The sequence below is a fragment of the Vicugna pacos genome, chromosome 6 (genome assembly GCF_048564905.1).
Source record: "Vicugna pacos chromosome 6, VicPac4, whole genome shotgun sequence".
NCBI lineage: Eukaryota > Metazoa > Chordata > Mammalia > Artiodactyla > Camelidae > Vicugna > Vicugna pacos.
In genome coordinates this window covers 67,155,842-67,176,678 of record NC_132992.1, presented here as the reverse complement: position 1 = coordinate 67,176,678, position 20,837 = coordinate 67,155,842, and the positions used below count along the sequence as shown (strand labels likewise).

The 20,837-nt window shown below is 41.2% G+C and overlaps 1 protein-coding gene across 3 annotated transcripts in view; it reads right to left on the bottom strand.

Annotated features, from left to right (window-relative positions):
- Nucleotides 1-6,910: 6,910 nt before the first annotated feature.
- Nucleotides 6,911-20,837, bottom strand: part of EXD2 (exonuclease 3'-5' domain containing 2) — a 69,244-nt gene continuing 55,317 nt past the window's right edge. For 2 of the 3 annotated variants that reach the window (XM_031679164.2, XM_031679163.2), the window contains exons 5-9: nucleotides 12,361-12,692; nucleotides 11,213-11,319; nucleotides 10,831-10,966; nucleotides 9,384-9,740; nucleotides 6,911-7,268 (exon numbers count right to left, since the gene is read on the bottom strand). In XM_031679164.2, the coding sequence (XP_031535024.2) occupies nucleotides 7,049-7,268; nucleotides 9,384-9,740; nucleotides 10,831-10,966; nucleotides 11,213-11,319; nucleotides 12,361-12,692 (1,152 nt within the window). In that variant the 3' untranslated portion in view covers nucleotides 6,911-7,048. The remainder of the gene's footprint in view (nucleotides 7,269-9,383; nucleotides 9,741-10,830; nucleotides 10,967-11,212; nucleotides 11,320-12,360; nucleotides 12,693-20,837) is intronic. The other variant, XM_006206933.4, reaches the window with a different exon arrangement.

Sequence of the window (20,837 nt, the reverse complement as noted above, 5' to 3'; positions counted from 1 at the left end):
GGAGGTACTGCTAAAGAAATATGAATTAAGAAAGACACTTTTTAACAGGAATTTTCAAATATATATTTTTAAAAAGTAGAAAGCCTAATATAAAAAACACAGCCTCAACAATTATCCACCTACAACCAATCCTATGAGAAACATGGACTTTTGAACCAAATGACAGATACAGAGAATGGACTTCAGTCTCACGGAGGCTACAGGAGCCAACTTTCCACACAAATGCCCTAGACTACAGTCTACAGTATGAAGAAAGGGCAGAGAAGTTCTTGTTTAGCAATCAAAGAAGAAACCTGGGATTTAAAACAAACACACGCATTCACCTCTTGTCTCTGTCTGTCTGTCTCTGTCTCTCTGAAGGAGGCACATGCACAAATCACAGCAACAGTGGTGACCGTCAGGGAGGGAAAGGACTGTGGAGGAAAGTCCTTTCTCATTATACATTTAAAAACAAATTTAGTACTATGCGCACATACTACCTGTTTTTAAAAGTAATTTGTTAAAGACAAACATCACGAAGTTTGCAGTTCCCAAGTCCACCAGACAGGACAGCAGGGCAAACTGCCTGGCTCAGACCACCAAGTCTTAGCACACGTTGACCTGGATTTGCTGCATTACAATAATCTGCTCAACCTCCCAACCCCAAGCTGTACATCACCAGCATCTATACTGCATGTTACATAAAAACCCCCAGCCTTTAATGATCATGTGGGTGTTTACAGCTGTTAAAATTCACTGAGCTGTACTTCTAAGCTTTGTACACTTTATTGTATGTTCATTGTACTGCACTTCAATAAAGTATTATTAACAGCAACAAAAATCCCAGCCCTTGTGTACAAATAAACCAAAGAATCACCATTTGGGGTTTACTGTGTTGGTGGCTCAGGGAAAACTGTTGTTTTGAGAAAACATGATGCAGCCGTTTTGCAAAAACTTGCTCTTTGGAAACTACCACCTCAGCATGTGCTTTTGGTTAAGCGTTCCACGGCTGAAACGCAGCTCTATGCTAAAATGCCGAGAGGATGAGGCAAAATCTTGGCCAAGGTCAAGCTCTGCTGATGGTTTGAGAGGAGGATGGCAGCCAACTCTCTGCACTTGTGTAACATTTAAAAAAGAAACACTAACCCCAAGTCATCTTCTGTTCCTTTTCTGAGCCAACTTCAGTCTTGCTCATTGTATCCAAGAGCTCAGAGGAAGCCATGAGGGCCCACCGCACCTCTAGGGCCAAACGTACAGATCCTGATTAAAAAGAAACGAAGCTAGCTCACTGCGGCTCCAGCTGGCTCTATGGGATATAATGAAAGATGTCAAAATTCTAGATAAAGTTAGGGTCCACCCAGGAGAGGACAGAGAAATATACTGTTGCCTCCCTTCTGGCTATCTGGGACAAAAAACAAAATGACCCCAGTTTGGTAGAAAATGGGGGGCTCAAGTCTACATCGAGGTGATTATTGTGAAGAGCTTCAAGTTTAGCATACTTGGTACAAATCCGTGCTACAAAAAAAAAACCAAACCAAACCAAACAAATACACTATACCTTTTTGGGGCTGAAACTAAGCATAAGGATGGACTGGAAAATGTATTTTCTGCCAGGTCACAGGGAATGGATACACAGAGAGAAAAATGTCTCTCGGCAGCTGATAAAATACCAACTTTACACTTTGCATGACTGTCTCGCTGGCGGCCAGGCGAAGGGAAGCAGGATGAAGTCCCAGGCAAGTCCGGGTTAGACAGGAGCAGGCCCAGAGACGTCGCGCGTCTCCCTGTGAGTTAATCACAGCTTAGACTCATGAGGGGATAACAATGTGTTAACACTGTGGACCCCTCTAATTTTCTTAAGCAGTCGTGACAACATAAAAATAGAGGATATTTTTAACTTTCTGGTTTAATGTTTTCCTTTTAAAGTATCCAATTCTATTCAGTTCTCTCTGTGGTATAACCTTAATTTCTCCTCTCTTTAAAATGAGAAACACTCTTCCTCCCTCCCCCAACAGCCCCCCAACTACAACACTTGGAAAAATTGCCTCATTTCTACTCTATGCTTATCTCTTATTAAACCTTACAGCACTGGCAATGTGGGTGAAGATAAAAATTTCTCTCCTCTCTTTACGGTTAAATAGTGAACTGAATAGAAACGTGAGTGCCCTCTGGTGAGAAGAGTACTCTGATCCAGGCGGGGCTCAGATGGAGTCTGCGAGGCCAGGACGACATGGTGTGGCCGCCCGCTGCCTTCATCCCCCTTCTTGCCGCGCACAGCCTCACTCCTAGGGCTGGAGGTGGGATGAGGGCGTTCAAGGAAGCAGAAGGTACACAGCATCCAAGGGCAGGGGCCACATAAGGAAACGGAGGGGTATATTACAGAATGCTACACTGGGAAGGCCCTTACGGCACATCTTATTCAAACTCCTCATTTTATAGGAACAGAGGGGAGCCCAGAAAAGTTAAGTGATTGGTTCCAAGACATATAGCTGATGGCCAGAACCAGAACTCAGGTCACCAACCCACTCTTCTGATCCTCCAACACACTACAGAACTGAGTTTAGGGAAAAGCAAAATATAAAGTTAACTCCATGGACTACACTCCCATCATCCCTGCCAATCAAATAAATGTACCTTCTTTAAAACCACCTGTGTCTTTTTTTTTTAAACAACCCCGTGTCGTGATCTCCCATTTCTTTTCAGCCCCATGAGCTTACTAAGCTCAAATTTCTGATTTTTACCCAGGACTTAATAGATATCCTGGTGGCCTGAGAAGTCAGAATCTCAACACTGCCTCTGCATGTTACAGCCTGAGAAGGGAGATCTTTGGGAAGCAGGAGCAGAGTATAAGTACCTTCTCCAGCTCAGGAATATCTGAACCACACATCATGCTTATAATAATGCTGACTGTAAACTCAGCAGCTTTTGAAGCTTATGCTGGCAGAAAGGCAATAGGCTACCCATCTAGCAAGAGAGAAAAATTTAAGAATTAGTAACAAATAAGAAGGTTGCAAGGAGGGCAAATGCTTTTGAGTTCAGTCTGGAGGGTATGAGATTAACTGTCTCCATTCAGTCAGGGCAGAGAATACCTTTTAAGGCAGTGTGTACCACATGAGAGGAGGGAAGAGCCCAGGACATGTGGACTAGCTCACTTGACATTCCCTGCTCCGATGCACCAGAAGTCCGCCCTCGATTACCCAGCACATGACTACCCACTTGGTCCAGGACCCTCCTCCAGCAACAGAGATGGCCACAGACAAAGCTGGTTAGCAGGAAACAATGGTCCCATCTTCCCAAATAACATGTTGGCAGTTAAGCAAGGACCTCGATGCCGCAAGCAAAAGCATCTCCCTGGCAGGGTTGGAGAATAGGTACTTTTGAACAAGAGGGATGTTTGGCTGCATGTCAGCCTTGCTCTGTCACCTGATGCAAAACTGCCCCAGGACTAGGGATAGGCAGAAAAGTATTAGGCTCCAGCACGAGGGGGCTACTGGGTGAATATCTAAAAAGTATAGCTGAATTCCAAAACACAAGTATTTGAGGATTATGTATTATTTTGTTACTTAGATCAAGAGTTAACCATGTAAGAATTCTTACACCCTCTTTTAGCTTAACTCATCCAAGAAAAATTGATTCTCACTGTATTCCAGAGGGATGAGGTACTCTAAAAATGATCATGTAAACAACAGAAAAGATGAGAGACCAGAAAGAAGGATCCTTTTAAAATATATAATAATTAACAAACTAGCAAGCTGAGAAACCATGATACTTCTCATGAGGGTGAGACATAAGTTAAAAAAAAAAAAAGGAAGAAAAGATAAATGGATGAGTGACAAACTCAGAGAGAAAGGGTAGCAAAGGATTTAAATTATAGTCAAATGTTAGGGCCCCAGACTAACAGGTAGAATTGGAAGCTGAACAAAGCTCGTTCTGCCTGCTGGGTTCCTAGGAGTCTAAAATGAGGGATTAAAATGGCTTTATTTCAACAGAACATATTTTGTCATCTGATCTCTATCTGTGACATGGATAAGAATAAGTGACTTATGGCTGCGCTCTTAAGAGGCAATAAATCCCTGAATATGGTGCCTTGTTTACTCTATGATGGCAAACCACTAACTGCTTGTCTATCAGGAAAAAGAAGTCTATAACTTCTATTTTAAAATTAAACATTTTTATTTTTTATTTTAAAATAAGCAGTATTTCCAAAAAACACTGACTGCAAGGGGAAATGAGGCAATGAAGGATGGGAGACAGAAGGGAAGCAGAGAAAAGACCCTGAGCCTGCAAACAGAACCATCAGGCACATTCAGAGAGGTCCTTCTCTGTCACTGTCCTCCCACTGCCACTCGTATGGAAGCTCAGCAAATGCACAAGGACATGAGTAAAGGGTCAAACAGAGGCATTGCCTTGCTAGAAACTCCTAAAAGGTCGTTATCAATTTGTACTCACTCCAGCAATGTGCGTTCCCCTCCTTGCAATCCAATTTCTAGGGTTCTCCTGTAAAGAACTGATCAAAGATACAGTGAAAGGTTCAAACACAAAGAAGTTTATCACACCATCATTGACATTAACAGAGTATCTGAAACCACCAAAATTTTCAACAGTGTGGGAATAGATAATTAAAGTAAGGTAAAGTTACTAGAAATCTACTTTTAAAAATTTAAAGACACAAGAAATTACTTGTGATATCATGTTACATGAGGGGAAAAAAAATAGGAAACCAAGCTGAATATATGACTCTCAATTTTGTTTAAGTATTACATGTATTATATGCATTTTAAAAAAACTGAAAGGGGGATATTCATAAACATAACAGCAAAGATTAGCTCTGTTTTACATGGATTTTTATTCTTTCTTTAGATTCATCTTTAACGAGCATACACATTATTTTTATATCAGAAAAAAATTTTTATTTTAAAATATGCTTACCCTAAAATAAGTCATTTGAGATAGTAATTGTCAGTCTCAGGGAAAGGATGCTAAAATCCAAGGCTGACTCAGAAAACAAAAAGGTTCAAATCCACACAGTAAGTCTTCTGAAAAGGACAAGAAATTTCTTATGCCACAGTCTACATTTTTCCTTTATCTTGGCTGCTGGCTCTACGTTACTAAGCTTTGCAGGGAGCTCTGCTGGAGAACCCATGCCTTCTTCCCACAGCAACCGCAGCACCTTAAGCAACCTCTTACATATTTCTCACCTCTTAGAATGAGGATCACAGGGAAAGAGAAAGGAAGAGCCCTACTCTCTTGCTTCAGAGGAAGGCGTTTTTCTTTTAACGCTATCAAAATTACTCAAAATCAGATGTGCACAAACTGAACGTAAGTCATGAGTTATTCCAGGAAACATGTACAAAAGCCCCTTATTTCGTGAGAATGAATATAAAACAAGATCTCTGAGTGCCACCTCGTGGCAAGCCTGACTACTACGACGACCACCATCCATCCTATGGTTCTCCACCACCGGCTCTGTGCAGTACAGTCATGGAGACATGTGCCCCATAATAACCTGCTGCGTTGAACATAAGGTCCCCAAAGTGGCTGGTACTATTTGTTTTCAAGGATTTCTAGTTTAGATCCCAGAAACACCTGTTTGAGGACAAGCGGGAATGAAGGGGCAGAATAAAATGCAGGCCATACAGAGGTCGTGGGCTGCTGTGGACGGGCCAGCGCTGTGTGTGTGGGATGCTATGCGTGGGGGATATCTACACACACATACCACGGGCTGCCACACGGCAGGGACCTGTAGGATAAAGATCTCCTTCCCCAAGAATATCTACTGATTTTATAAAGTTATGAAGAAAAAGTTTTACATTTATAATTAGTGAACTTTGTGCTTAAAAGAAGTTTTATTTATCAATGTTAAAGCAACCATCACCAACTCGGGCATAATTCCAAAACAGAGCTCTTGTTGGATTATGGCCATAAAATTCTTTTTTAAGCTTGTTAAGATCTTCTAAGTTAAGAAAGCTTTCTTAATACTTTAAAAAAATACTAATCACCAACAAGTCGGTTCGATGATCAAAGTGGCAGCCTCCCATTCTGAAAGATGAAACACCACCGTTTTGAACATCTAAACATACTAATTAATCTCAGTGTCCCAGGCCTGAGGGGAGATGGAGAAATCCTCTCACTGCAACCTGACCAAATGACGCTGGGAAAGAATTAAGAACTTAAAAGAGGTCAGTATTGCAAATCTGATGGAACACAGAACATGAAGGGACCTGATACCGATTCTGAGAAAAGACCATCTTCCTCTCAGAATGGGATTTAGCAAAAAATCCTTGCGGTTCAGGGCAGGAGGACCGCAATGAGCAGATGATGAACGGCACTCAAGGGAAAGCTGAGACAATCCCCCAAGTTTTCTGGGAGACAGTGCTTCTGCCTCCCTCTGCCCTACCCAGGTTGAAGGCCTATTTCCAAAAAAGGATTCCCTCCCGCGTTAGGGCAGACGCATCTGGCAGGAGATTGCTCCTTTGGTCCTGCACGTGGAAAGGGGAGGATTTTCAAGCATGTGAAATAAACTGAAGTCACCGAGATGGCCTGGATCCCAACCAGGTGAGTTGCAGGAGAGCAGTAAGCCAAAGAATTTGTAAGTTTGACCTGGGAAAATAAATTTGACCCCTTTTCACCCCTCCAACTTCTGGAAGAATGTTTTCTCCCCTCCTCATTTGACAGGATTGAAATATTTGACAGCGCCTGTTTGAGATAAATCAACAGGGAAGAAAAGTATTAAAAATCTGAGAGTCTTGACAAAAACACTTCAGGGAGAAGCCTTCATCTGTCGTGTTAGCAGAGAAAGCAGAAGATGGGAGAGTAAAATGAAGGCCAAGGCCCCCACTTGTCCACAAAAATAAGAGTTCTTACCCGGCCCAATGAAAATTCAAAACCATAAGCTCCCCTTAAAAAACAACAGCCTTGCTCCACCAGAAGCACCCTGGGATCAGTACAGGTTAGTATTGTGAGTTTTGTCACCAGGCTTTGACAACTAATGGCATTAAAACAGGAAGAGGTGTCTTTTCAACCTTGGCTCCAGCTTCCCAGCTGTCCTTGCCTGGAAGGGAAGCCCCTATCACGACAGCTTGATGGGAAGGTCTTCCCCGTATTTCCGGAGCAGCTTCTGATGGTTGTGGTCCACCGACCACTGCTGGGGCAGGTGCTTGGGCTGCATGGAGTCCAGGAAGTGCTGGCGCCAGCGGCTCTCCAGCTGCATGAGGGAGCGCAGCCCGCCCCGGGTGTGGCGCTGTACCACCTTCAGCCCATGAGGGATGTAGCTTTCATTGGAAATCCTGCTGAGACACAAAGTACAAGGGTCTGAGGGAAGCAAGCACAGGACGGCCTCACAATGGTGCCAAACACTATGGGCCAAGGGGCTTCCCTGGGGGTACATGAGGACGCTGCTGGACCCCTAAAGGGCTGGCACTTTGATGCTTTGAAAAACATCCTCTTTTTCATATCTGCCTTTTAAAAAATATTTCCAATGTATTACACACAATCCAGCAGAAGGCACTGGGGGATTCTGAGCTGAACCTATAGGAAGGCCACTCACTGCATCTGCTCAGCCTCCATTAGAGGGGCCCCGCTGTCTGGCTGATGGTGGGTGAAGAATGCTGGTCCTTCATCAACTCCAGGGTTACCCAGTTACTAGCTCACCCTTCTTTTAAGTTACTCATTCTGAATCATATTCAGCCTTTATATGAGCTGTTGCACCAGCCCACCGGTTCCAGTTTTCATCACAGTGTAATGCCTGAATGTAAAATGAAGGTGGCATATTTCTTTGGTGCCTTCCTTCTCATAAAAAGAATGCCAAACCACATCCAAGAGATGTGTTCAGGTCACAGTGAAATGCTCCCAGGGTTGCTCGGTTGTGTGGCTAGTACTGTTTAATGAGATGAACCCTGCCTCCTTCCTAAGATGCCCTGTGAACAGTGATGTCAGCTCCTGTGAAGAAAGATCACCTTTCTCGAGGAAGCTCCCTGCCCACAGTCTCAGTTCCTCTCCTTGCATCCGCACCCGCCTCAATCCTCCCTCTCAAGACCACCCCCTGCACAGTCTAGCAGTATTCCTGCCCTCTGGGTATCTGCAGGCATTTTATTATTTAGCTCATAAGCATCCCACTAACTTGTCTGACCTTCCCCAAACAGCTATTCTTCTTGGTCCTAGATATCCAAGTCCAGCACCCTTCCATCCAGGTCAGCAAAATGCATTTGTTAGTAAAGTCTGTGACTAAAAGGGGAAGTTTAGCTGTTTTAGGAAATACACCTGGGAATTGGTTAAAGGAGCCAATCTCATTCATTTCTAAAATGACGTTGGCAAGTTACTTCAACTTCGTGGGACCTAATATAGAACTTAGAAAATAGTTTATAAGGATAAAATTCAATAATAATTTTTTTAAACTTCAGAAGATTTTTAAAAATATAGGCTATAATGTTAGCAGTTACCAATAAGAAATCTGAATTCTACCTTACAGGGTCGTTATAAGAAATAATGAAGGCAATTTATAGAAAGTTTATTAACTTGGTTAACTAATTAGGGTATCAATAAAAATTTGTTCAATAAATATTTGTTGCTATAATCAAGTTTGGGGAGGTGGGTTTTTAGAAATTTTATAACAAACACTATAGGCAACCAGCATCACTAATCAGAATTTGTGAACTTGTAAGTTTAATTATTTCAACCCTTAGTACTATTGAAAGAAGTGGCAGTTGGGAAGCAAAACTACAGCAGGTAGCCCAGAGTTTTTATCATCTGGGCCACGTGCCCAGTCATTTCTCAGCACCATAAAATGCTTCTCATTTAGGAACACTGAATTAAACGATCTGAATTCAACTATGTACTCACGGGGAAGGAGAGAGAAGCAAGCAAGGAAGGTAAAGGGTGAAAAGGAATTTAAAGAGTAACAACATCTCTAGCCAACATTCCACTCCGTGGGCCAAAACCCCAGAGTGCAGGCGAGACGGAAACATGGATCCATTTGTCCCGGTTCCCACAGATCTAGATAAGGGAAGAGCTGCAAAACCACAAACACTGTACTTCACGGGCAACTCCAGAGATTTGAGGGCATTTTTTGACTCTTATTTTCCTCTTATGTGCTGACCTTTTGCATAAAGTGTATAAGGCATTTGAACTCTCCCGCTAATCATGAAAATGGCTGGACATAAGTATATGACCTTAAAGGGTCAAGGACAGAAGGCAAGTCTCCTGTGGAAAGTAAATTGGCAAATAGATAGTTCTGTCCCACCTGCATGGTACCTTAAGCCACTGGAGACTTAATGGGGTGAGCATGAGGCTGTGCCCTGACCTCAGTGACTAATGCTCACTCCCTGGCAAGCGTTCTCACTGAGCAGTCAGGGTTAATGTCACTGGGTTAATCCTCAATGCCCTGTGAGCAGCACCGTAGACTGTACCTGGTCTCCAGGCTGGCAGCCTCCTGAAGCATCTCGTCCGTGACCGTGTCTGTGTTATAAAACTCTCTGAGTGCCTGCAGCAGCTCCTCCTTTCGGTGAGCAGGCAGGCTCTCCGCGTTGAGTAGGGCCCTGGCCCCAGAACGCACCTGCCGGCGCTCGGGGTCTTCCAGCAGGCGCAGGCCCTCCTCGGAGCCAATGGGGGCCTGGAACTCCCTGGCCAGCTGCTGCTTCAAGTGGTTGTCATAGTAGTTGGAGATGGCGTGGCAGGAGGTGCAGAGCAGCAGCACATCGTGGGAGTTGTGGTCCTTCATTTCAATGGGGAAGTGCTTCCGGTACTCGTGAGGAATCACGTTCTTCCTAAACAAGCCCCACCCGGAAGGCAATGCTCATTAGCATATGACACAGAACACACACAGAGTTGGCAGATGGGCTACTGGGATTCTGATCTGGGTCTAAACACGACTGAGATGCCCTGGGTGCCACAATTCAACAGAGATGACATAAAAGCAATACTACCTATCTCATTCTTGGCCACCTACCTACATGCCTTAGGCTGCCCTCTCCCCCAAGTGAGTGCAGACTACCTGCTGCTGGACTTCACTGGTGGGCCAAGGGGAGGAAGAGGCTAATAACAACCTTTGAGAAAGCAGTGCTCCCACAAGGAAAAGTATCCGAGAAATAAGAAGAAATTCCAATGGCCCTTAACATCTGGAAAAGAACTTTCTCTCAAAGCATGTAGCAGATAACCTCTACTGAAATTCTGGAAGCCTGGTGATCTGTGAAAGCCAGTTTCCTTCATCTGAGGAATCCCTTATCTGAAACTATTGCCCTGGTTCATCGAAGTCCATCATCATTTTCTAAGGAGGACTAAGATCTCAGGAAAAACTCTTGGCAGCAACTATTTGTCTCACTTTGCAAGTGGAGAAGGAGGGAAGTGAGTTACTCCACAGAAACCAGCGGAAAGCCCAGATGTCTGGGCACCCCGGCCCAGTGGTAGCTTCACCTTCTTTGTGGGGGGACCTTGACTCAGAATAATCTTCCCAGACTCTTCCAGAAGGTGCCTTCAGGTCATCTGGATACTTCATGGACAGCACCAAGAATCAGAAAGCTTGTAAGCCACTCAAGGGAGGATCATAAGGACACAGAGAGAAGGAACTGGTCTCCGTTCCTTCATGAGCGAAAGGGAACTACTCTCTTCATGGCAATCTGTTACTGAGAAGTGTTTCATCTCAGAAACTAAGAACTGGCTGGCCCAAGACAGACAGGAGCCACTACAGCAAGACCAGGCAAGACGTCAAAGCTCTCGGGGAAACTCGGATGCCCCTAGGGACAAGTCTCTCAGCCAAAGTGGGCAGACTCAGCCAAGCCTACTGAGGGGCTCTGAGTGTGGCTTCAAGGGCAATTTCCATGAGAGGCAGACAAAATGGTAGCCTCGCCCCACACTCACCGAATGTATGAGTCTTTCTTGCCACACACTACACACAGGTTCTCTTTGACCATCAGGTAGTAGTCCCCCGGGGATTCGGGTCTCCCCGCAGGTTCGAACTGTAGCTTGACCACAAAAGGTTCTTCACTCACCAGCTCTTGGAGAAAAGAAGCAGTGTTAGCGTATGACTGCCCACTTCTCCCCTAGGGAAGAAGCACCACCTCAACTGCTCTCCTGTGTCCTGGTAGAGATCACTATTTCTGGGTTTTGAACAGCCCAGTCCCACGTGTCTCAAGGTCTCTCTGCCATCTTCCATCCATCCCTCTCCCTTATCTCACTCCAACTCCAGCCAGTGCCCACATGCACCGAATCACAGATCAAATATGACAGCTGAATCTCAAACCTCCAATGCCTTTGTCCAGGTACCACTGAGCCTTCCTTCGATCACAGGTGCAGAGGGGCTGTCCATCAGGAGCATGGAGAAAGCAGTTATCATAGAGGGGTGATTTTCTGTGGGGAAGGCAGAGAGAAATCTAAATCTGGGAGCTAACTGTTGATCAAGCTATCAAATGCCTCCCTATGTTCTCTTCCCAGTGACCCAAGCTGTTCTCAACGCTAGGGTCAAACATTACCTTTATGGAAAAACAAAGAAACAAGGCAAGAAACCATGTTTATTCCTCCATCTGCACTGGGGTAGGAAACAGAAATTAAAATGAATTAGTTTATACTCTTAGTTTTTATATTTATGGATTGGGACATTAGGTAGTGTTTACATGGTTAAACTATGACAGCAAATAGGAACAGAGCACCAAAAAAACTTCCCTGTAGAGTAACCACTGGATTAAACGAAGTAAATTAAAATTAAAGAACTTCAAGCTAAAGTAATGAGTGCCATGTGGATTTATTTCTGGCTCACACGCAATACTTGCTTCAACTTAATCATCCAATTCCTAAAGGCACTTTGCTATAGGGACCAAACTTCTACTCCAAAGTACTTATTAGTTATCTTTCTGCAGTAGAGGCAGAAGCTGTACAGGAAAATTCTCACTGGCTAGAGAATAACATTGGCTTAGAGCTAGATGCCACTCTAATCAAATACCAAATGAACAAGAACTCAGATGATGCATTTCTCCTGAAAAGTATGAGGCACTTCATGTTATTCATTTTCACAGCTGTCCTGAAGCAAACAAGGAATAACAATTATGCCCTCACTTACAATTGGAGAAGCACAGATCTGACGTCACATCGAGGTCAGTGACAAAGCTAGGTTAAGCTCTCCTCATTTCCACTCCAACTGCTCCCAAATAAAAAAGTACAAGAAGGGCAAAGGAAAAAAATACACAAATAAACCAAAGGATAGCGCCAAAAAGAAAACAAAAAAAAAAAAAGAGCCCCAAATGTCCTTGAAGGAAAGGAATAATAAAATTAATCCAGGAGAGCCTCTGCCCCGTTACTACACAAGCCATCTCCCCAGATCCAAGGGGAGGCATCTCGTCTTTTGCTGGAGGCTGGGCCTCTGACTCTTTACTAGACAAGAAACAACTCAGTTACCTGGCAGAATAGCCCACTCCCAAGGGCTTTCTTTTATGTTTTCTGGGGTCTCTTGCTTGGTGGTTGCCTGGCATTGTTCCATCAGTCTTAGACTTCTTATTTCTTGGCTTCTGCTGAGATTCTGTTGATTCCCCATTAACCTCTTCTCCCAATCTGCTGATTCCTTTACTTCGGAATGGGATATCTACCACATCCTGGCATTTCTCCAAGACTTTTCTCCAGCCAGTGCAGTCATCCTTTTCTTCTAGAGTTGAATTCCTAGAGAAAGGGTATCCAAGAAGATGGAGAAAGAGAGCCACTGAAATCTGGGCATCCCTGGCAGCATAAATTACCTGAAGAGAAAAGTCAGAGATCAGTGGAATCTGGGAGGCAAATCAGAGAGAGCAACTTCAAAGTCAGTCACAAAGACAGAGACAACTTCTAAATTCTAATTCAGGATATACAGTAACCTGGACACCATGTACACTTTAAAACCCTTCTATTATGAAAAATTTCAAACTGTGCAAAAATAAATCAAATAGCATAATAAACCCTTGTGTTTCCTATGTTTTTAAAATAATAACTTACTCTAAACGCTCGAAATTCCCAATCTATATAAATCAGCCTAGTTTCTTTCCATCTGCCACCAAACCTGCTGGACAGATTTTTCTCAAGTTTGGGGTAGGGTAGTTACCACAGGTCTGATAACTAGTACATGAACTTCGCTTTGGGAATGGTCATCATCTAGAACAACTGAAATCAAGACTCATTAGGAGGCCTGTGTAGTTGTTGATAAGAAACAAACTTCTGTACTTATTACTAAGATGTGCAAAACAATGAAAACAAACTATTTCAAACATGGATCTCAAGTCAAAAGTCACAAGGGCCCATTTCTGGAATTCATGTATTTAATAGTGTAAGTCATTCTCCCAAGCAACTGCTCACAGGCAAGCTGGCCATAAATAAAAGTAGTCAAAACTGTAATTAATTAATAGCTTTTTCCAAGAAACCATGTAAGGACTTTAAAATTTCTTTAATTCATCTTTACTAATCAAGCCTGGTAAATAATAATATTTTTTGTGGTTTTAGAATAATAGAAAAAAGAATAAAATAATAGAAAAAAAGGTTTAGATAAAATTTTCCACTTAGACCCAACAACTGACATCTCTATCAGCCAGTTGTGTTCCACAGGAAAAGAGGGTGCTTGAATGCGAATAGCTCAGAATGCCTTTTTAACAAATTGTTTTCAAATGATAAGGAAACCAAGGTACTTTCAACAAATGGTGCTGAAACAACTGGATGTCCACATGCAAAAGACTGAAGTTTGACCCCTACCTCACATCACACACAAAAATTAACTCCAAATGGATCATGAACCAACGTATAAGAGCTAAAACACAAGACTTTAGAAGAGAACATAAGAGTAAATGTTCATGACCTTGGGTTAGGCAACAATTTCTTAGATATGACACCAAAAGCATGAGCAAGAAAAGAAAAAACAGATACCTGGACCTCATCAAAATTTAAAATTTTGTGCTTAAGTAAAAAGTCAATCTTCAGAATGGGAGAAAATACTTATAAATTATATATCTGATATGAAACTGGTGTACAGAATATATAAAGAATATATGTATAACGTGATATATATACATTTATACATATGTATTTATGTATTATATATATATATATATCTTTTAAAACTCAACAATTTAAAGACAAATAAAACAATTAAAATATGAACAAAGGATTTGCATAGGCATTTCTCCAAAAAAGATATACAAATAGCCAACATACAAATGAAAGATGCTCAGCACCACTGATCACTAGGGAAACGTTAATCAAAACCACAGCAAAATACCACTTCACACCTACTAGGATGGCTCTAGTCAAAAAGATGGTAATAAAAGTTGGTACAGTTATGGAAAATTGGAACCCTCATACATTGCTGGTGGGACTATAAAATGGTACAGCTACTTTGGAAAATAGTTCCGCAGTTCCTCAACCAGTTAAACATTAAGTTATCATATGACCTAGTAATTCCATCCTAGGTATTTACCCAAGAGATGTCAACATAAAAACTTACACATAGATGTTCATAGTGATATTACTCTTAAGCCAAAAAATAAAAGCAATCCAAATCTCTACCAATTGATGAATGAATAAACAAAATGTGGTATAGCCACACAATGGAGTGTTATTTAACAACAAAAAAGAAATGAAGTACCAATAAATGCTACAACATGGATGAACCACAAAAACATGGTAGGTGAAGAAGCCAATCACAAAAAAAAAACATATTGTATAATTTTATTTATATGAAATGTCCAGAATAGGCAAAACTATAGTTTTTAGATTAGTGGTGGCCTAAGGCTGGGGTGCTGGGGAGGTGAGATGGGAAGTAACTGCTAATGAGTATAGGGTTTCTTTTTGGGGTGATAAAAATGTTTTAAAACTAGACTGTGGTAGGATTTTGAGGTCAAGATGGTGGACTAGTAGGACCACAAGTTCACCTCTTCTCAAGACTACGTCAAAACCGTAACTGACAGCTAAACAACCAATGGGGAAAAAAAAGACCGGAACCTAGCGAAAAAGATCCTTAACTGGAAACATAAAGAGGGAACCACAGTGGGAGGGTAGGAAGAGCGTGCTTGTGAAATAATTGGGCCCATACTTCATCCCCCTGCCCCCGGGTAGGGGACCCACAAGCTGAAGAATAATGAAGTCACAGAGGCCCTCCCACACGAGTGAGAGTTCTGAGCTCCATGTCAGGCTCCCCAGCCCAAGGTTCTGGCACTGGGAGGAGGAGACCCCAGTACATCTGGTTTTAAAGGCCAGAGGGGCTTAATTCCAGGAGCCCCATGGGACTGGGGGAAACAGAGTCTTTGTTTTTTGGGGAAGTGTACACAGAATCTCACATGCACAAGGTCCAAGATCAGAGGCAGTGATTTCATAGGAACGTGGGCCAGACCTGCTTCTGGTTTTAGAAGGGGGATGTAGGGGATGGCTCCTGGGGAAGTAGGGGATGGCTGCGGCTCCCCTAGGGGACATAAAAGCTGGTGGTGTGGGGCATTCTGGGAGTGTTCATCTACAAGAGCTTTCCTGGAGGTTGACATTTTGATTGGATCATTAGCACCAAGACCTAGCCCCACCCAACAGCCTGTAGGCTTAAGGGCTGGGAAGCCTCAGGCCAAACAACATAGTAAGTAGGAACACAGCCCCAGCCATCAGCAGACTTCCTGAGCCCCAAACGCCTCTAGACACAGCCCTACCCACCAGAGGTCCAGGACCAAGCTTCACCCAGCAGTGGGCAGGCACCAGCTCCTCCTGCCAGGAAATCTGCATAAGCCTCTAGTCCAGCCTCATCCACTAGGGGGCAGATACCAGAATTAAGAAAACCACAATCCCAAAGCCTGTGGAAGGAATCCACAAACACAGGCCAGATGCTACACTGGGACTGGCTGGACCCTGGCCCTTGGGTGACAAGAGAGGAATGTACTGCTGGGACGCACAGGACATCTCCCACAGAGGGCCACCTCTCCAAGGTCCTACCTAAAAATACAAATAGAAAGATAGACAATATGAAGCAGCAGAGGAATATCTCCTAGGCCAAGGCACAAGATACAATCCCAGAAGAAGAAATAAGTGATGAAGAGATGAGCAATTTATCCGAGAAAGAGTTTAGAGTAATGATAGCAAAGATGTTCAGAGAACTCAAGAGGAGTATAGATGCACAGAGTGAAGTTTTTAGCAAAGAGTTGGAAAATATAAAGAATGCCCAAACAGAGTTGAAGAATAAAGTCACTGAAATGAATAACACACTACAAGGAACCAAGAGTAGACTAAATGAGGCAGAAGAATAGATCTGTCAGCTAGAAGACAGATTAGTGGAACTCATTACTGCAGAATAGAGAAAAGAAAAAAGAATGAAAAGAAATGAGGATAGTTTAAGAGAACCTGGGACAACATGAAGTACACTAATATTCACATTATAGGGGTCCCAGAAAGAGAAGAGAGACAGAAAGGACCTGAGAAAATTTTTGGTGAGATAATCACTGAAAACTTGCCTAACCTGGGGAAGGAAACAGTCACCCAAGTCCAGGAAGCACAGAAAGTTCCACACAGGATCAGCCCAAAGAGGAACACACCAAGGCACGTAGTCATCAAATTGACAAAAATTAAGGAGAAGGAGAAAATAAAATCAGCAAGAGGAAAGCAACAAATAACATACAAGGGAACTCTCATAAGGTTATCAGCTGATTTTTCAGCAGAAATTCTACAGGCCAGAAGGGAGTGGCACAATTTATTTAAAGTGATGAAAGGGGAAAATTTACAACCAATACTCTATCCAGCAAGGCTCTCATTCAGATTTGATGGAGAAATCAAAAGCTTCACAGATAAACAAAAGCTAAAAGAATTCAGCACCACCAAATCAGCTTTACAACAAATGTTAAAGGAACTTCTCTAGTCATCAAACCATAAGAAAAGAGAACAAAAAGAAGAGAAAAATAAGACCTACAAAAAGATTTCTCTGGCAATTCAGGGACTTTCATGGTTCCACATAAATTCTGGAATTGTTTGTTCTAGTTCTGTGAAAAATGTCCTGAGTATTTTGACAGGGGTTGTATTGGATCTGTAGATTGCTTTGGAGAGTGTGGCCATTTTGATAATGTTGATTCTTCCAGTCCAAGAGCACAAGGTATCTTTCCATTTCTTTGTATCATCTTCAATTTCCTTCATCAATGTTTTACAGTCCGAAGAATATAGGTAACCTCCTTCTAGGTATTTTGTTGTTTTTGATGCAACATAAATGTTTATGCCAGTTATAAAATTCTGGTTTTTGAAGTGAAAAAAAAGCGAATGAAGAGTTACAAATGGCAAAATGTCCTTCTTTCTTATGGGTGAGTTGTATTCCACTGTAGGTATGTGTTGTATCTGCTTTGTCCATTCATCTGCTGATGTGCACCTAGGATGCTTCCATGTCTTGGCAACTGTAAACGGTGCCGCTGTTAATAGTGGGAGTATGTATCTTTTTGAATTAATGTTTTTGTTTTTCTTGGGTGTGTACCCAGGAGTGGAACTGCTGGGCCATGTGGTGGTTCTATTTTGGGGTTTTGAGAAACCTCTATATTGTTTTCAAAAGTGGCTGCACCAATTTGCATTCCCACCCACTGTGTACAGGGGTTTCCTTTTCTCCACATCCTTGCCAACATTTGTTATTTGTGTTCTTTTTGATGATGGCCATTCTGACAGGTATGAGATGGTGTCTCATGATTTTGATTTGCATTTCCCTGATATTAGTGATGTTGAGCAGCTTTTCATGCTCCTGTTGGCCATCTGCATTTCCTCTTTTGGAAAAATGTCTGTTCAGTTCTTCTGCCCGTATTTTAAATGGGTCGTTTGTTTGTTTGCTTTTTAATTGAAGTTAGGTGATTTAAAATGTTGTATTAGTTTCTGGTGTACAGTATGGATGGACTTGGAGGGCATCATGCTGAGTGAAATAAGTCAGACAGAGAAAGACAAATACTGTAAGATATCACTTACATGTGGAATCTAAAAAAATATAACAAACTAGTGAATATAATAGAAAAGAAACAGACTCACAGATGTAGAGAAGGAACTAGTAGTTACCAGTGGGGAGAGAGAAGAAAGAGGGGCAAGATGGAGGTAGACGATTAAGAGGTACAAACTATCAGGTATAAAATAAGCTACAAAGATGTACTGTACAACATGGGGAATATAGCAATATTTTATAATAACTATAAATGGAATATAACCTTTAAAAATTGTTAATCACTATTATATACCTGTAATATACCATACTATATGTCAACTATCCTTCAATTTTAAAAATATGATATTGTAAAATAAATAAAGTTAAAAAAACAAACCAGATTGTGGTAATGGTTATACAACTCCGTAAATATACTAAAATCCATTGATTTATATACTTAAAATGGGTGGATTTTATTGTATGTAAATTATATTTCATTAAAACTATTCAAAGAAAGGAACAAAACAACCAAGGCACAAAGAAGTAACTTACTCAGGGTCATAGCAAATCAGAAAAGTTGTAGAAAATAAATTCAGATAATTTGATTCCCAGAACTCTCTCAAAGGATAATATTAACCTTAAGTTACTAACTATTGCTAACTATTTCCATTAACAATGTTTTGGAAGGATGAACAAATGGTAACCCACTCAGCAAACAAGAGAAGTCTGAAACCTGGGCCTATAAGGGTTGGTGAGCAAAAAATCCAAAAATCAAATTAATTTGAGCCACAAAAATGGCAAAGCATAGGAATGGAATGGGAGGCATGAGGTATCTGTGAAAGCAATGATACAAGCAGGAGGATAAGGTGGAAGTCTCTGTAAAGAACACTTATAACCCCAGATCTCCTCTTTTACCAGTGCAGAGTCAGGCAATTAATTATGCTTTCTCTAACCCAGAAGAGTAAAAGTTTATGGAACCAAACCTAAAACAGAGCCACTTATGTCAGGAACAAAACGGAGTTGGTTAACATAGGCTCATTAAAGAAAATGAAACTTAACGTAAGCTGCAGAAATCTACATCTCTTCTCAAAAATCAGCAGAGGACGCCAGTCAACCCCCCAAACATCAAGTCTGCCCATGCCATCTTTGGACCTCCTTGTTCCCCTGTCTCAGCTACCCTAATCCAAATGAGGAAGAAGATCACTAGGCAACCAATCAGCTGAAAAAGCCAAAAAACTTCCGTATTTACCCATAAAACCCTTCAGTCTGTAAGCAATTCAAAACTTGTTGCTCCCAAAGCCTTGCATTTTCCAGCCTGCAGGTCAAAAGTGTTGCAAAAAACTCTTATTTCTGCTTTGTTTTACTGCGTGTGCAGGGTTTGGGTTTAGGTAAGTTTAAGTCATATACTGGCTAAATCACAGAGGATCTGGACCTAGTAATATCGGGCATGGCAGAGGTTGGGGTCCAAGTGTCTCCAGAAAAAAGGGGAATTATGGGAAAGTCTGCATATTGAATGGTGAGACTAACAGCACCTTCTCTCCCACTCAGCTACCAGAATACAGGCTGTGAGACTTACAACTCTTGGGCAGAGGATAAGAAGATTCATCTCTGGAGAAACTGAGTAGTATGACAAAAAAGATTTATACAGTGACTGACATTTGACTGTAATCTATAGTTACTAATAATAAAATCCACCAGTCAAAAAACCTGGCCATATGTGCTTTGCTCTCATTCCATTTTTTAAGTGTTTAATTTAAATACTATTTTTTGCATTTTATAAAATCTCATTAAGCATTATGTTTATAATTAGAACTAAAACAATAAAAAATATTTTAAATAAAGAATGAGTAAGAGTCTTTGGAAATTCCGAATTCTCACAATAATATGGATCACAAATTTGGTTTCAAATTTGGAAGCAATTAACTTTTTCTTCCCCACGTTTTATTTTGAAACTTTTCAAACCTCCAGAAAAGTTAAAAGAATGACAACTGACATTCACAATTATCAACATTTGCTTTCTCTCTTTATAATACATACACCACACAAATTTGTTTTGGTTCAACACATTTCAAAATTAAGTTGCAGCTATTATGATACTCTCAATAGTTTGGTTTGCATCTCCTAGGAATAAGGACACTTTTCTACAGGATCACACCACCATTATTACACCTAAGAACTTTAACACTGATAAAATCTAATAATACACAGATTTATTCTAATGTAGGACCGATTGTCCTAAAGATGTCTGTTACAGATGTTGCAGGATTCAGGATTTTTAGTATATTTACAGAATTGTGCAACCATCACCACAATCAATTTAGAATATTTTCATCACTCCAATAAGAAGCCTTATATCCTTTAGCAATCGTCCCCCATTACTCCCAGCTCTAGGCAATCATTATTTTCTGTCTCCATAGATCTGCCTGTTCTGAATATTTCATATAAATGGAATCATACAAAATGTGATATTATATAACTGGCTTATTTCACTTAGCATTAGTTTTCAAGACTCATCCATGTTGTAGCATGTATCCTTTTTATTGCTGAATAAGATTCCATTGTATGGCTATACTATATTTTATTTACTCATTCATTAGCTGATAGATTCAATCGGTGCTTTAATGTCTCCTTTGTAAATATAAATGGATAGCTAAGGATCTAAACATTTGAAAAAAATCTTAATGTGAAAGACAAAGACCAAATCAAACATTTAAAATTAGGATCTCAGAGGAAAAAGAGGCAATGTGGGAAGGAGAAAGAAACTTCAGAATTCTCCAATACTCTAAGATTACAGAAGATATTATATCCACTAAACAAAGATGCAAAGTTATTTTAAAAGCAAATATTCAGAGAAGACCAAGGAGCTCTTGTAACTTAATATGATAGAAATAATTAAAATTTTGATTGAAATACTGAAAGATATACTTGAGGAAATTTCCCTGAAGGTAAAACAAAAAATATAGAGATGGAAAATCAAAGACAAAAATTTTTTTTAAGAAAATTAGAG